Raw genomic sequence first — 17,119 nt, 5'->3', positions numbered from 1 at the left:
GTTACCCAAATACAAAGCTAATGCTATTCTGTGGGACTATGTATACATTCATTATTTGTGTCCGCTCTTTATTTCTATATACATTTATTAAGATGTTTTTATGCTAAGCCTAATGCAGTTATCTTTATTGTGTTTTATAGCTTTTTAGCGCAGAGCAAAAGTTGCAAAGAGCCCAGCAACAGTTAAAAAACATGCGACATGCAGCAGCAGATGCAAAACCAGAAGGTAAATTAAACCACTAAAGTAGATGTATGTGTAGTCTTTTATTGCATTGGAAAACAGTATTAAAGAGTACCTGTCACCAAACTAAACTTTTAATATATTGTTCCTTATGTAACTATAAGACACTTTGCTATTTACCTGCTGTAAACATTTTCAACCTTTATGTTCTTAATATGATTGAAAAAACGGCACTAGGTGGTTCTGTTCTGTTCCCTGCGCAAGTCAAACAGTTAGTTAGTTTGGTCTCCTCCCGGCCTGGCAGGAGACCAAACTCAGGAAGTGCATGCAAGGCATGGCGAGGCACGCCTCTCAAAAGCTTCAGTGATGTCGCACCTGCTGGGGAACACCCACTTTCTCCTGCCGGGAGCTCACACAATGTGAACAAGGGGAAAGGTATGCTACAGATTTTTAAAGATTGGAATTATAAAAAATCCAAAAAAATTTAAGGGCAGGAGGGGTGTTAGGAGTAGGTAGGGAATATAGGGGATATTTATCAAAACCTGTGGAGAGGCAAAGTTGCCCATAGGAACCAATCAGATCGCTTCTTTCATTTTTCACAGGCCTTGTAAAGAATGACAAAAGTGATCCGATTGGTTGCTATGGGCAACTTTGCTTCTCCACAGGTTTTGATAAGTCTCCCCCCTATAATCTTAGTTAGTTTAGAAAATATGGTTTGATGACAGGTACTCTTTTTAAAGGTGTTCCATAAAGGTTGGAATCAAGGTGAGAAAATCTCTACACACACACACACACCCTTTCCAGATTCTACCTCGCCACATCTGCCCCCATTATAAATTAAAGTGTTACAGTAAATAATATTAACTTTATAAACGAAAGAGATTGGATCCAGCTCAATGCAGATAAAATCGGGTTTAATCCATAGGACAAGGAAGGAACAAGTTGTTCCTTCCTTGTCCTATGGATTAAACCCGATTTTATCTGCATTGAGCTGGATCCAATCTCTTTCATTTCTCCACTGGCTGGTGCCGTCCAGCGCCCGGATCCGTGCTCTACTGTTTGGGGCGGGGTGAGCTGGCTCTTACCTTGTCTAACTTTATAAACGTTACGATTAGTGAGACTTCTTCTGATCATTAGTTATAGCCAGTTGAAGTGTTTGGTAGTACATTTTACCCCCCAGTTGGCTGCCTGATGCAACTGATCTGCTTGATAGACTATAATGGAGAGCATCAGAATGATGCTGCCAGCCAGGGAGTGAAGCGTCACACGTTATGCTCTGACAATACTGATGTGCTCGCCCCATAACCCCTTGAACAAAGGGCAGAGGCATAATTGGGATGGAATAATATAATAGAAAAAGGTATCACCAAAACCTCTAGGATAACACCAGTTGTTACTGGTACATGATAGAAAGGACTCTAGGAAAGACCGTGCTTCAATTATATGTTGATTTTATTAAAATACATGCAAATCATATATATATATATATATATATATATATATATATATATATATATATATCCTAATAGAACAAGAACAGAAAAATCATACGATTAAGGCTGCAAAAGACATCCGAAACGCGTCACATGTTACCCCTCATGTCTGTTTGTTTGGAATAAAGAATTTAAGATTTTACCAAGCATTACTGCGCTGGACATTTTCTGCTTGTTCTATTTGAATTCCGGGAATTGGTCCGTCCCAGTCTGTGCTGCAGACTGGCTTTTAGAGGGTGAGCTGGACTACACCTGCTTTCTATATATAAATTCTGTCACAGGATCCTTGTGGCAGGAATATCATAAAACAATTTATAACAGAAGATAAAATGCACACTACTACAATATATTATAAAATATTCACTGATTGTAGTATATAATCCAGCATTTAACCTTGCAGCCCTGTATGAAAAAGACCTAATAATGGTCTACAGTTCACTCAATTTCATATGGAAACAATGTAGTGGTAAATTCTCACCCATTTAGTGTGAAAAAAATAACGCTGGTAGGCCTCTGGTATGGTCTGCAGCCACACTTACACAAGACATCAGACGCTGTGATGAAAGTGCGTAGTGATCTCCGCTATAGATGGTCTAGTAGCACAGGATGTCAGAGGTAGTTAGATGGAGAGCGCTGGCAAGCGCTGTTGCGGCTGGTTTGAAGGCACGGGACCCAGTGATTGCTGTAGGATGACTGGCAGATGGAGCTGTGACTGGAGCACAGGCAAGTGCTGCTGGTCCAGTGGCCCTGGACTCGGGTAAGGCGGCAGGATGGTACACAAATGCAATGCTGAAAAACATATACGACCCTTTCTTTAGTAGATGTGCACTTTGCTGGCAGGTAGATGAAGCACTTTGCGGGCAGGTCCAGAGACCTTGTGGCTGGGCGTCTGAAGTCAGGGAAGTTCGCAGAATCAACAGGTATACTTCAAGCAATGGAAATTTGGATTAATAGTTTGCTTCAGAGCTGGACTGCTTAATGTAAAAATAGAGTAGCAGTGTGTCTAGAGGTAAACGCATATATCTAGACACGTTTCAGGGTACTAATGAAAAACATATACGACTCTTTCTTCAGTTGATGTGCACATCTACTGAAGAAAGGGTTGTATATGTTTTTCATCGCTGCATTTGTGTACCATCCTGCCACCTTTCCTGAGTCCAGTGCCACCGGACCAGCAGCACTTGCCTGTGCTCCAGTCACAGCTCCATCTGCCAGTCATCCTATGGCAATCACTGGGTCCCGTGCCTTCGAACCAGCTGCAGCAGCACTTGCCAGTGCTTTCCATCTAACTACCTCTGACATCCTGTGTTATCGGACCATCTATAGCGGAGCTCACTTGCACTTTCACCACAGCGTCTGTTATCTTGTGTAAGTGTGGCTGCAGACCATACCAGATGCCTACTAGCGTTATTTTTTCACACAAAGTGGGTGAGAATTTACCACTACATGTTTCCATAGGAAATTTTGTGAACTGTAGACCATTATCAGGTCTTTTTCATACAGGGCTGCAAGGTCAAATGCTGGATTATATACTACAATCAACATATAATTGAAGCACGGTTTTTCCTATAGTCCTTTTTATCATGTACCAGTAACAACTGGTGTTATCCTAGAGGTTTTGGTGATATCTTTTTTCTATTATATAATTTCTTTTGACACCTAGCGTATAGGTGCATTTCCAGTTTTACCTCGGATAATTTAATTGTGAGCTGCACTATATATATTTTTCTTGCTAGAATTGGGATGGAATTTATTAGAAAAACCCATCCTGATATCATCTTCATGGGTGCTATTTTCAAAACTGTTAAAGCGGACGACTTCCGGTTCCGGCGCTGCCATGCCTGGTCGCAGGTGAAAGAGCTACCGCAACTCTCGGCCTCGCACCACTGTTCGCTGCCCGAACTGTGTCACACCTGGCATCCCACTGTGACCGGTGCCTCCTAGACGGCATTCCCACAGTGTATGGAGCGCTACCTGCTGTGTAGCACTCATAAACCACTGGAGTCTCCTCCCACACCACAAACAAGATGGCAACGGCACCGCGGCACGGATACAGCCAGCAGCTGCAGAAGGAGCCCCCAGCGTTAACACCACTTCCTCAGCGCACCCTCTCACCTGTACCGCCCGCAGTGAGTACATCTGGACTTCCCGCACTGGGTCCTGGGCGCAACGGGGTGCAGAGTGATCAGGCAGCCGGCCCCTCTGCTGCTCCATGTGCTTCCTCTGAGCCAGCAATTACGCATCCTGTCCCCTCCACCCCACAGCTATTTAACTCTCAGCCTGCCATGGAACCTGATGGGCTCTTGTCGGTAAGCCAGGACTGTTCCCTGTTTATCACTGCAGAAGTGCCTCCAGCCTTTTCTACTGTCTCCCCATTATTTGATTTCAAGACCCTGGCAGCAGAAGTGATATCTCGCATTGCTCCTGACATACAAAAATTCCTGGAGACTACACTCCAGTGATCTTCTGATAAATTGCGTTCTAAATTGGTGCAGACAAATGCCACAGTTGCTACTATACAGTCTGATGTAAGGGCGCTTGAACACCAGGGCCATGTTAACATCTCAGCATCTCAGACCGCCCTGCATCAGGAAAATGCGGACTTATGGGCCAAACATGATGACCTAGAAAATCCCTCTAGGCTAAATAATTTACATATTGTGGGGCTTTCAGAACAAGTGAGACAGACCGACCTTCAGTGCATTTGTGAGAAAGAATTGCCTGAGGCTTTAGGGCTGGACTATTACTGCAGGGCAGAAAGGGTGCATAGGATAGTACCTGAATCTGGCTCCCGTGACAAACCAGCCGGTTCCTCAAAGTCCTTGCAATGTAACCACCCTCGGACTAGACTACAACGACCGTCAAGCTCTACTGCCAGCCTTCAGAAGACGTAAGGCCCCTCTTGTTCTACATGACTGCCAAGTGCTTCTATTTGAGGACTTCTCAGCCCCGGTGGTGAGACGACTTAGAGCTTTCAGCGGGATATGCACCAAACTGTTTTGTTGCAAGGCCAAGTTCCAACTCCAGTACCCAGCCCTACTCAGTGTTTACCATGAGGATGGCACTTCTTCTGTGTTCTCTAGTCCGTCGGCGGCTGAGGCGACCTTACACAGTCCTGCCGGACATGCCAGGCGGAACTGAGGCCGCCATCTCACCAGGGAGGACTCCCTATCCCCCCCTGCCTGAAGGCAGGGGATCTCCACGTGTTGCCTGCTAACTGATCTAAAAGGGACACGACCATTTTCTTCCCATGCTTATTGTGGCTACTTGATCTCCCTTTCCTCCTTTGACAGCTGCCTCTGGTTTTGTCTGTGGAAACGTGGTACCTGCTGGATGTGGCCGTGACTGTCTAGACCCACATCTTCTCATGTTCTCCCCCCTGTGGGTGTGACTGTAGCATTGCCAGTTGTTGTAAATTTTCTGATATATTATATGGTTATTGTCTTTTACAGTGGGTTGCTGGGGAATGTATTTTGTTCTCTTATATACTTGAGCACTCTTATCTTGACACTCTACTGTGTTAGTGGTTGGGGGGTGTGGGGGGGTGCCTGCACTGGGCTTGGTAGAAAAAAGCGAAGCTCCCAACACGGTGTTAGGTGCTCTTGGAGTATCTGTCTTACATTAGGTGTTCGTGTTTTTCTCTACCTCTTTTGTACCACCTCTACTTCCTCTCTTGGGACTCTCCCCCCCCCCCCCCCCCTACTCTGACTCTTCTGTCATCTACTGTCCTACCCTACCTTTGTCCTTTAGGTGCGAGGCTTTGAGTGTCTGTAGTTTGAGTGCATGAGTGTTTGTGGTTCCCCCCCCCCCCCCCCCCCCCTTCCCTTTTTTTTTTTATTCTCTCTGTCTATCTCCCCTTTTTCCATTCTTATACTTGCAGATATGCATGTGATTTCATGGAACGTCAAGGGCCTCCGCTCTCCGAACAAGAGGATGCAAATACTCTGCCACCTGAAGCGGTACCAGCCTGATGTCTTCCTTCTCCTCCAGGAGACCCATCTAACCTCTGAGGACCTAATTCATATGTTGAAATTTTGGTTTGGGGAGGTGATTGGTGTCCCAGCTGTTGGGGGTAAGGCGGGCACCCTGATACTCATTAACAAAAATTTTAGCTGCACCATACTGTCCAGGGAGTTGGATGGGGAAGGGCGGTGGGTTAAATTACTGGTTCGACTTGAGGGCCATGATTATAGTATAAGATCTTGTTCTGGATGGGTGGGCCAAGGATAGGGCCAATGTCATTAATGAGAAGTGGCGTGAAACTTTTTTCAAAATGATGCACTCCGGCCTCTGCTGCTTTCTCTGACAGGCTCACCTCCTGCCCCAAATGTGATGAGCCGGATACTGACTTTTTCCAAGGAATATGGACCTGTCCTAAGTCTAAGATCTTCTGGACGGAGATTTGCCAATACATTGCAGGTTTATGGAAGGTTAGGTTGCCTTTTACTCCTTTGGCCCTTTTGTTCCAGTCTGTCGACTCGTCTGTGGCAAAGGAAATGGGTCTTCGCACTGCTCCCTAATTTATCCATGTAGTTTTGCTGGTGGTGAAACGTGTCTTGATGCGCGAGTGGATCAAGCCCGCTCCACCTGTTGTGAATGATATGGTGGGCGAACTGAAATCTTTCTTTGAGGCCGACAGACTGGAACGGAATGGCACAGGGAGCGAAATGCACAAAAGTTTTTCGCCAAATGGCGTACCTTTCTTGTTGCCCATTATTCACGTGATCAAATTAAAGAAGTGGTGTTATGCTTTACACATAAGGAGTGGTACTGTCTAGCGTCTCTGAGTGACTCCTTAGGGCTGCTACGATTATCGGATGGAGTAAGGTAGGGTCCCCTGTCCCACTTCTTTTCTCAGTTATTGTGAGGCGGTGGACCTTGACTTTCTATTGACTTACTACGGTAATTTCTTTCCCTCCTCCTCCCTTTTTTTTGTTTTGTATGTTGAATGAGTGCGTGAATATATGTCATGTTTGTTTCAGGACAGTGAAGCGAATATGCCGCTTCTATTGGCACCTATGTTGTGGGGGTGGGGATTATGCACATGGCTTTCAGCGCACAGTTTAAGCTGATTTTTGTTAACTAATTGTTCCTGTGGGTGCTGAGCTACCCACTGTTGTGTGCCGTGTAACTACCTATTTGTACCATTGTTACCGTACCGATGTTTATTGTATAAAATTGAAAAACCACAAAAAAAGAGTTATAAAACATTTTTAAAAATTGTTATAGCGCCTTTCACATAGTTTCCTTGCAGCAATGGGGTCCTGGGTTCAAATCCAATCAAGAACAACACCTGCATCAAGCTTGTATGTTCTCTTGGTTTCCTCTGGGTGCTCTAGTTTCTTGCCACACTCAAAAGACATACTGATATGTTAATTTAGGATTTAGATCCGTAATATGTGGATTCTATTAAAGTGACTCTGTCAGCTATATTTGCTGCTAAGCACTTCAGACAACTTTAGATAGCTGATATAAAAGCAACTGTATACTGTGGGTATAAAAGCAAACTGTACCTTTTCTGGAGCTGATAGTGGTTGCCAAACTTATAAAATCACTTTTTATTTCTCAGTCAAGTGCCTATGAGCCGAAGCCAAGCTGCTCAAGTGCTACACCCTGGCGTGCCTCCTCACTCGCCCTCACTTCCTATCCTCTCTGTGATTGATTTACAAAGCCCTGTACATCAGTGAAGGAGGAGATGGGAGGTGAGGGCTAGAAAGGAGTTCTGTCAGGCTTTGGCACTTGAGCAGCACAGCTCTGCCTCCTTGACACTTGGTTGAGAAATAAATCTACTTGCCTATAAACATAGGTCTAAGTGCTGGAGAGTTCTATGTGGTGAAATCGTTTTTTTTTCTGCTGCTGGCAATATGGGTAAAATGTTTTTTTGCCTGTTTTTTTTTTTTTTTTTTTTAAATGTAACTTTAAGGGTCTATTCACACGTACAGTATTCTGCGAAGATTTGATGTGCAGGATTTACTGCTGCAGATGTAAACTCAATGAAGGAACACAGCTTCAAATCCTGCACATCAAATCTGCACAGAATACTGTACGTGTGAATAGGCCCTTAATAAATCGCAATTATAGTGTGGGTGATCATGAGACCAATCTCAAGGTCTCTGACTAATATACATACCTTCTGTCCGGCGCCCAGTCCCTCTGAAGATCCTCTTCTATCTTCGCTGAATTGCGCGCTGGAGGTGGGCCTGCCAGCTAAATTTGGATATTTATGGTCACTGTTCATGTGAGCACTCAGTAGGCACAAGCACTCACGTGACCAGCAACCATGAATATTCAAATTCAGCCGGCGTGCCTGCCTCCAGCGCGCAATTTAGTGAAAATTGAAGAGGATCTTCAGAGGAACCAGGCGTCAGACAGAAGGTCTGTATATTAGTCGCATCGGTCTCCTGTTCACCCGCACTATAACCCGGTGTATTGGGTTTAGTGTGGGTGAACAGGTTTACCATTTTCCTTTAAAATTCCATTAACCAAATGTTTCATATTAATAGTAATAAAGCATACTTGAATTTTGCGCTAAAATGCCTCACTTTAAAATGTGCTTGTTTTAATGGAGCTTCACTTAAAGTGGACATCGAAAAAGCTTTTTAAGTAGTTCTATGCAGCTTTGGCTGGTGGAAAGACAGACTATACACTGCATGTATAGAGATAGATAGAGAGATACAGTCAGGTCCATAAATGCTGGGACATCAACAAAACTCTAACATTTTTGGCTCTATACACCACCACAATGGATTTGAAATGAAACGAACAAGATGTGCTTTAACTGCAGACTGTCAGCTTTAATTTGAGGGTATTTACATCCAAATCAGGTGTAGGAATTACAACTGTTTTCATATGTGCCTACAAGGGATACATGGGACCAAATGTAACGGGACAATTGGCTTCTCAGCTGTTCCATGGCCAGGTGTGTATTATTCCCTCATTATCCCAATTACAATGAGCAGATAAAAGGTCCATAGTTTATTTCAAGTGTGCTATTTGCATTTGGAATCTGTTGCTGTCAACTCTCAAGAGGAAATCCAAAGAGCTGTCATCAGTGAAGCAAGCCATCAATAGGCTGAAAAAAAAACAAAGTTAACCCATCAAAGAGAGAGCCAAAACATTAGGCTTGGCCAAACAACTGTTTGGAACATTCTTAAAAAGAAGGAACACACAGGTGAGCTCGGCAACACCAAAAGACTTGGAAGACCAAGGAAAACAACTGTGGTGGATGAGCGAAGAATTCTTTCCCTGGTGAAGAAAACACCCTTCACAACAGTTGGCTAGATGAAAAACACTCTTCAAGAGGTAGGTGTATGTGTGTCTAAGTCAACAATCAAGAGAAGACTTCACCAGAGAGAATACAGAGGGTTCACCACAAGATGTAAACCATTGGTGAACCTCAAAAACAGGAAGGCCAGATTAGAGTTTGCCAAACTACATCTAAAAAAGCATTCACACTTCTGGAACAACATCCTATGAACAGATGAGACCAAGATCAACTTGTACCAGAGTGATGGGAAGAGAAGAGTATGGAGAAGGAAAGGAACATGATCATAAGCATACAACCTCATCAGTGAAGTCTGGTGGTGGTAGTGTCATGGCATAGTGGGCATGTTTGGCTGCCAATGGAACTGCTTCTCTTGTATTTATTGATGATGTGACTGCTGACAAAAGCAGCAGGATGAATTCTGAATGTTTTGGGCAATATTATCTGCTCATATTCTGAAAAATGCTTCAGAACTCATTGGACAGCGCTTCACAGTGCAGGTGGACAATGACCCAAAGCATACTGCAAAATCAACCATAGAGTGTAAGGGAAAGAAGGGGAATGTTATGCAATGGCCAAGTCAATCACCTGACCTGAATCCGATTGAGCATGCATTTCACTTGCTGAAGACAATAGTGAGGGGAAAATGCCCCAAGAACAAGCAGGAACTGAAGACAGTTGCAGTAGAGGCCTGGCAAAGCATCACCTGGGATGAAACCCAGCAATGTCTGGTGATGTCTATGCTTTCCAGACTTCAGGCTGTAATTTACTGCAAAGGATTTGAAACCAAGTATTAAAAAATGAAAGTTTGACTAATGATTATTATTCTGTCCCATTACTTTTGGTCACTTAACAAGTGGGAGGCACATATGCAAACTGTTCTTATACCTACACAGTTCACCTGATTTGGATGTAAATACCCTCAAATTAAAGCTGACTGTCTGCATAAAGCACATCTTGTTTGTTTCATTTCAAATCCATTCTGGTGTTGTATAGAGCCAAAAATGTTAGAATTGTTACAATATTAATGTACCTGACTTTAGAGAGAAAAGCAAATGGAGCAGCACTCACGAATGGGAATAGATGCAGTGGGTGCAAGCTGTGGATGGGCCCTGGTCCTCGAGCCCCAATTAGATACAGCAACCAAGTAGACGCAGCAGCACTCCAGCGTAGTGAGAATAGTGACTTTTATTTATCACCAAAATGCAATAGCGACGTTTCAACCACCTCACGTGCCTCACACTGCTTGAGGACGGCCATGTGAGGTGGTTGAAACGTCGCTATTGCATTTTGGTGATAAATAAAAGTCACTATTCTCACTACCCTGCGTCTACTTGGTTGCTGACTTTGGAGAGAGAGATAATTTGAAGGAGGTTGACCATTTTAGAAAGCAAATGTCATATACTCTATATATAAATTCTGAGTTAAAGGGATCATTTGTCTGGAACCCTTATAGCTTTTCAAGAATATTGATTGGCTACAAGGAGTGTCTCTGGAGAACCTGGCCTTCATTACTCAGTCAGCCAATTGGTGTGAGTGGATACCCTATTAACCTTTATTTCCCCTGTAATGACACTGCAGGGAAAATAATCTCTTACTGCCAGGTCTCCCCACAGAATGCAGCTGATCACTGGGAGTCACCAAAAAGACACATTTTGGTCAGTTAATTGTTAAAGGGAATGTGTCACCTAGATTTTTTCCTTTTTTGTTCATTATTGTGGGGGCTGCCATCTTGTATATCTGTTTTTTTTTTTTACAGCATTTAGTGAGCAGGACCCATGGACAATAGACAACAATAGACAGGACATACCGCCTATCAGATGAATTAGAGAAAGGCAGTCTTAGCTTAGTTTTAGACCTAGTGGCCAGAATGGAATCTGCAATAATTATTAAAAAATAAAGATAATAAAAAGGGAAATAAGAAAAAAACTCATAAAAACCTGATGTAAACAATTTTTTATGACACATTCCCTTTAAGGGAACCTTCTAACATGTAGGGCAGTGGTCAAAAAGCTGTGAACTTCCAGTTGCAAAATTACAACTCCCAGCATGCCTGGGCAGCTATTGTCAGGGACTGCTCATGCATGCTGTGAGTTGTAGTTTTGCAACATCTGGAGGTCAACAGTGTGATGACTACTGAAGTAAGTATTGTCCAAAGCGGAGAACCCCCTTTGAGGGACTGCAAATACATTTGACCCTGCATAAAATAAGTGCATGAGATCTACTCTCCACTCATTGTAAAATGAGCGGGTCAGTATGCTCTCCTGCAGCTCCTTGTCCACAGTGGGATTTCTGCACATTGAATAAAGCAGTGCGTTCATGATCTCCTTTAGCAGGATTGGACTGCAGAATGTAATGTGCTGGCTTCAATAGTTACTTTATATACAGCCAATAAGCCTTGACTATTTATATGTGCAGAAGGCTTGTAAATCAGAGGCTCTGCTAGACCCTCCCACTGATTCTACTGTTCTCTATAGAAGGAAACTACACTGTATGAGACAGGGGTTTAGCAGTGCTATAGATTTTCTACTGAAAAAATCTTTTACAGGTCACAGAAGAAGCCGTAATAGTTACCGTATATACTCGAGTATAGGCCGAGTTTTTCAGCACGATTTTTCGTGCTGAAAACACCCCCCTCGGCTTATACTCGAGTGAACTCCCCCACCCGCAGTGGTCTTCAACCTGCGGACCTCCAGAGGTTTCAAAACTACAACTCCCAGCAAGCCCGGGCAGCCATCGGCTGTCCGGGCTTGCTGGGAGTTGTAGTTTTGAAACCTCCGGAGGTCCGCAGGTTGAAGACCACTGCGGCCTTCAACATCATCCAGCCCCCTCTCACCCCCTTTAGTTCTGAGTACTCACCTCCGCTCGGCGCTGGTCCGGTCCTGCAGGGCTGTCCGGTGAGGAGGTGGTCCGGTGGGATACTGGTTCCGGGCTGCTATCTTCACCGGGGAGGCCTCTTCTAAGCGCTTCGGGCCCGGCCTCAGAATAGTCACGTTGCCGTGACAACGACGCAGAGGTGCGTTCATTGCCAACGTAATTCTGCGTCATTGTCAAGGCAACGGCTCTATTCCGGGCCGGAAGCGCGGAGAAGAGGCGCCCCCGGTGAAGATAGCAGCCCGGACCACCTCCCCACCGGACCACCTCCTCTCCGGACAGCCCTGCAGGACCGGACCAGCGCCGAGCGGAGGTGAGTACTCAGAACTAAAGGGGGTGAGAGGGGGGCTGGATGATGTTGAAGGCCGCAGTGGTCTTCAACCTGCGGACCTCCGGAGGTTTCAAAACTACAACTCCCAGCAAGCCCGGACAGCCGATGGCTGCCCGGGCTTGCTGGGAGTTGTAGTTTTGAAACCTCTGGAGGTCCGCAGGTTGAAGACCACTGAGGGCGAATGATGAGAAGAGGATGATGAAGGGGGGGGGTGTGGGGATGATGAAGGGGGGGGGGGTGTGGGATGATAAGGGGATGATGAAGGGGGGATGTGTGGGATGATAAGGGGATGATGAAGGGGGGATGTGCGGGATGATAAGGGGATGATGAAGGGGGGATGTGTGGGATGATAAGGGGATGATGAAGGGGGGATGTGTGGGATGATAAGGGGATGATGAAGGGGGGATGTGTGGGATGATAAGGGGATGATGAAGGGGGGATGTGTGGGATGATGACAAGGGGATGATGATGAGGATGTTAATGACGGGTCTGGATGATGACAGGGGGGGGATGAGGTATTTCCCACCCTAGGCTTATACTCGAGTCAATAACTTTTCCTGGGATTTTGGGTTGAAATTAGGGGTCTCGGCTTATACTCGGGTCGGCTTATACTCGAGTATATACGCTAGCTACAGGATAGAATGTTATTTTCGACAATTATCTAAGTGTTTACGCAGTGGTGCCCTTTTTTTTTTACCAAGCACAAGTGCATAGTTCATCTAGGGATTATGCTTGGAAAACATATTTCTCATATGACTTATGTGTGGGAGTCTTAAATCAGATTGTTAGTACTGTTGCTAAAATGTAAGTGCTGTAACTTGCTATAATTTCCATGTTCTTTGGGATCCTGGTTTCTAAATTGAGATGCACTAGTTCCTTCATTCCAGTGCAATCTGTTTTATACCCATATATATGTAAGCACTTGGTTGGGAAGTTATTACTTGGAAGGAAATCTCAGGGCATCTGGCCAAGATCATTACTGTGCACTGTATGTCTGCACATTTTGTAAACCATGGTTATGTGTAAACTGAAAACAAACTTGTTATATGTAATGGAAAGACTTCATTTCCCTACACAATGTAAGAAAAGGTCTGGGAATTGTGAATCCTTTACTTGCAAACCATTCGGAAAAAATTTTAATATATTTTTTACATTGTGGAAGTTTTTGTAACAGCAGCATAGTAAGCATTTTTATGTACAGGGGTACGCAAATAGTAACACACATCTATTTTAAGTTTTTGTACATGACGTGTTCCGAAGTCGCATAACCAACATCATAATTGCAGCCATAGCAGCTAGGGCAGTCAATGCACAGTGGGTACTGGCACAGAAAGAATAATATGCTTTACAGAGCAAACTAAAGTAAATATGGTAGCATGACTATAAAGTAAAGGCATTTCATTTGAGTTCATAAAAAAAAACAAAAAAACAAATAGGCCAATTTCCTTTAATGTGATCATACCCAGCATTATAAAAGAAATATCAATTTAGACACAATGGCCCAGATTTATCAAACTGTGTGAGAAAAAAGTGGAGTAATTTCCCCACATCAACCAATCACAGCTCAGCTTTCACTTTACCCCTCAGCTCATTAGCTTTTCTGAGCTGTGATTGGTTGCTGTGGGAAAACTTTTTCTCTCATACAGTTTGAAAAATCTCCCCCAATGAGCCATACTGTGATTCAGCCCAAACCTAAAACGTCCACCAAACTTTTTAATGCTTAAAATATTTAACCCCTTAAGGACCACAGGTTTTTCCGACTATGCTCTTTCATTTTTTCCTCATCACTTTCTAAAAATCATAACGCTTTCAATTTTGCACATACAGACTCATATGAGGGCTTATTTTTTGCGTCATCAATTGTACTTTGTAGTGACCTCAATCATTTCACCCCAAAATTTACGGCGAACCCAGAAAAAAAATATATGTGGGGCAAATTTGGGGAAAAAATGCCATTTTGTAAATTTTGGGGGCTTCTGATTCTACGCAGTGCACTTTTCGGTAAAAATGACTCCATATATTCATTGTGTAGGTCCATATGTTTACAAGGATACCCAATTTATATACGTTTTCCTAATTTTACTACTTTAAAATAATTATAACTACATGCACCAAAATTAGTAAATTTAAAGTTTTCCTCTTCTGACCCCTATAACTTTATTTTTCCGGTGGCATGAGGGCTCCCTCTGTCCTCTCAGCTGTTCGGTATGCCGCAATTTTACCGCGGCGGTCCCGAACAGCTCCGCTCAGCTATCCGGCATTGATTTCTCCCATTTTAGATGCCGCAATCAACTTTGATTGCAGCATCTAAAGGGTTAATATCAGACATCAGCCTGATCAGCAATGTCCGGTATTAGCCGCAGGTCCTGGTTACTGATAGCAACCGGGACCCAGCAGATATGAAGCACGCTCAGCTTCTGAGCGCGCTTCACATTACGGGAGCCTGCCACGGACATGGACCTCTTGGGCCATCACAACATCATAACCTCTTGGCCCTTTTTGCAAGGATATGTCTTGTAATGGCAAAAAAATTTAAACAACCCATTTGGCCTTTGGCCTTACTAGGTATTGAAACCTATAGTAGCACTTATACAGGTTCAGTCTTTACTAATTATTGCGTTTTGCCCTGTTTGTCACCCACAATAAGGTGGTTCAACTCTCCACTAGACAATGTATCTGCATTGTGGCAGCTAAGAAGTCACAGGAGAAATTGTCATTTTGTGGTCTAAGTCAATTTGATCATTTTGCTTTAAATTCTTTATGGTGTGCCCCTAAATTGTGTTTCTAGATGAATAGAAACTAAATAGGCACTTTTAGTGGCCATTAGAGACACCATCTAGTAACACATTGCACCTCCTTTTGCCTTCAGAATTGCAACAGTTCATTGTGGCATAGATTCCTCTAGGTGTGAAGATCCTTCTGCAGCAATATTAGACCATGCGGACCAGAAAGCTTTTCACTTTTTTTGGTACATTAGATGGAGGTACGGACATGCTCTGAGAAGCCTGTTTTACCTCACCCAAGATATCTTCTATAGGATTAAGGTCTGGGGATTGCGAAGGCCAGGAAAGCAAAGGAAAATTGCTGACATGTTCTCGCATGACTATATGACCCTTGTGACATGTTGCATTGAGCTACTGAAAGTGTCTTTCTGCGATTGGTTAAACAGTTACCATGAATGCTTAGATAAGTCATCCTGTCCAAATATCCAGCCACAGGTATCAGTGTTACTCAAAAGAAATTACCTACACCTTTACACCACCTCCAACAGGCCAAACTATTAACACCAGACAAAGAGTAAAACTAGACTTAAATAAATGCTGCTTATGCCAAGCTCTGATCCTACCATTAGAGATGAGCGAATGAAATCTGACGAATCCGAATTCTTTACGCGTGAATCGCTTCATTAAACACCATTTTGTGTGGTCCAGGCTCCAGGGCATCTAAAATGGTGGCTCCACATGTGAGGACATGGGGCAAGGAATCTTGAGAAGGCGGGAACAAGAGTCGGCGGGATGACCCTGAATCACATGCAGCATGCAGCCCATCAGCAGCCAGCCACCCCTATATAATCAGCAGCCATCTTGGGGCCAGTCACTTCAGCCTTTTATTGCAGAGAGAGAGAGAGAGAGAGAGAGAGAGTGTGTGTGTTGCACAGAAAAGCATTTTTATAGCAGCGATTCACCTCCCAGTCACATCAGCATTCTGTTGCATAGAGGGACAGAGAGCAGTGTGTTGAACAGAAAAGCTTTTTTTTACAGCAGCGATTCACCTCAAGCCCAAATCCAGCCTAGAAGCACTGATAGGGAAGGGCGTGAGATTGAGAGAGAGTGCAATTTTGGGTGTAGTACACAGCGACTGTGTGCTTCAGCACTGGTGTGTACAACAACTGAAAAGCGAATAGTAGCCAGCCAGTTAGCTGGCTACGATTAGCTTTTGTCCTCTATTAAGCGTAACCTGTGCGTACATCTAAGTGGTGTACCATTTTGTTTCTGTTAAAGGAGTACTCCTGTGGAAAACATTTTTATATATATATATATATATATATATATATATATATATATATATATATATTTTTTTTTTTTTTTTTTTTTAAAGTTAAACAGATTTGTAAATTACTTCTATTAAAAAATCTTAACCCTTTCAGTACTTTTTAGCAGCTGTTTTTCTTTTTTGTGTTGTCCACAGTGCTCTCTGCTGACATCTGATGCCCATATCAGGAACTGTCCAGAGCAGGAGAGAATCCCCATAGCAAACCTATGCTGCACTTGACAGTTCCTGACACGGACAGAGGTGTCAGCAGAGAGCAGTGTGGACAAAATAAAAAAGAAATTCAAAAAGCAAAGAATTTCCTCTGTAGCATACAGCTGCTAAAAAGTACTAAAAGGATTAAGATTTTTTAATATAAGTAATTTACAAATCATTGATGCATTGATCGCGGTGCAGCGCGCTATTAACTCTTCAGACGTGGTGTTCAAAGTTGAACGCTGCATCTAAAGTGAAAGTAAAGCAGTGCCGGTTAGCTCAGGATGCTGTTCGGGATTGCCGCGGTGAAATCGCTGCATCCTGAACAGCTGTAAAGACAGTGGGAGGGTCCCTACCTTCCTCCATGCTGTCCGATCGCCGAATGACTGCTCAGTGCCTGAGATCCAGGCATGAGCAGTCAAGCAGAATCATTGTTAAATGGTTTCCTATGAGAAACCATAGAACATTGTAACAGATCAGTGTGTTCAGTGGTATAGCCCCCTATGGGAGCTATAACATTGCAAAAAAAAAAAAAAGTGAATAAAGATCATTTAACCCGTTCCCTAATAAAAGTTTGAATCACCCCCCTTTTACCAATAAAAAAAAAAAACAACTGTGTAAATAAAAATAAACATATGTGGTATCGCCGTGTGCGGAAATGTCTGAATTATAAAAATATATCGTTAATTAAACCACACGGTCAATGGCGTATGCGCAAAAAAATTCCAAAGT

At 43.5% G+C, this 17,119-nt stretch overlaps 1 protein-coding gene across 3 annotated transcripts in view; it reads left to right on the top strand.

Moving 5' to 3' along the window:
- The window catches only part of IFT81 (intraflagellar transport 81), a 268,139-nt gene that overhangs the window by 158,312 nt on the left and 92,708 nt on the right, over positions 1-17,119 (top strand). For all 3 annotated transcript variants that reach the window (XM_056534522.1, XM_056534506.1, XM_056534512.1), the window contains exon 8: positions 141-225. In XM_056534522.1, coding sequence (XP_056390497.1) covers positions 141-225 — 85 coding nt within the window. The remainder of the gene's footprint in view (positions 1-140; positions 226-17,119) is intronic.

The sequence above is a fragment of the Hyla sarda genome, chromosome 1, assembly GCF_029499605.1.
Source record: "Hyla sarda isolate aHylSar1 chromosome 1, aHylSar1.hap1, whole genome shotgun sequence".
In the NCBI taxonomy this organism is placed as follows: Eukaryota; Metazoa; Chordata; class Amphibia; order Anura; family Hylidae; genus Hyla; species Hyla sarda.
Note: the sequence above shows the minus strand (reverse complement) of the source record. Positions and strands in the feature narration are given on the sequence as shown.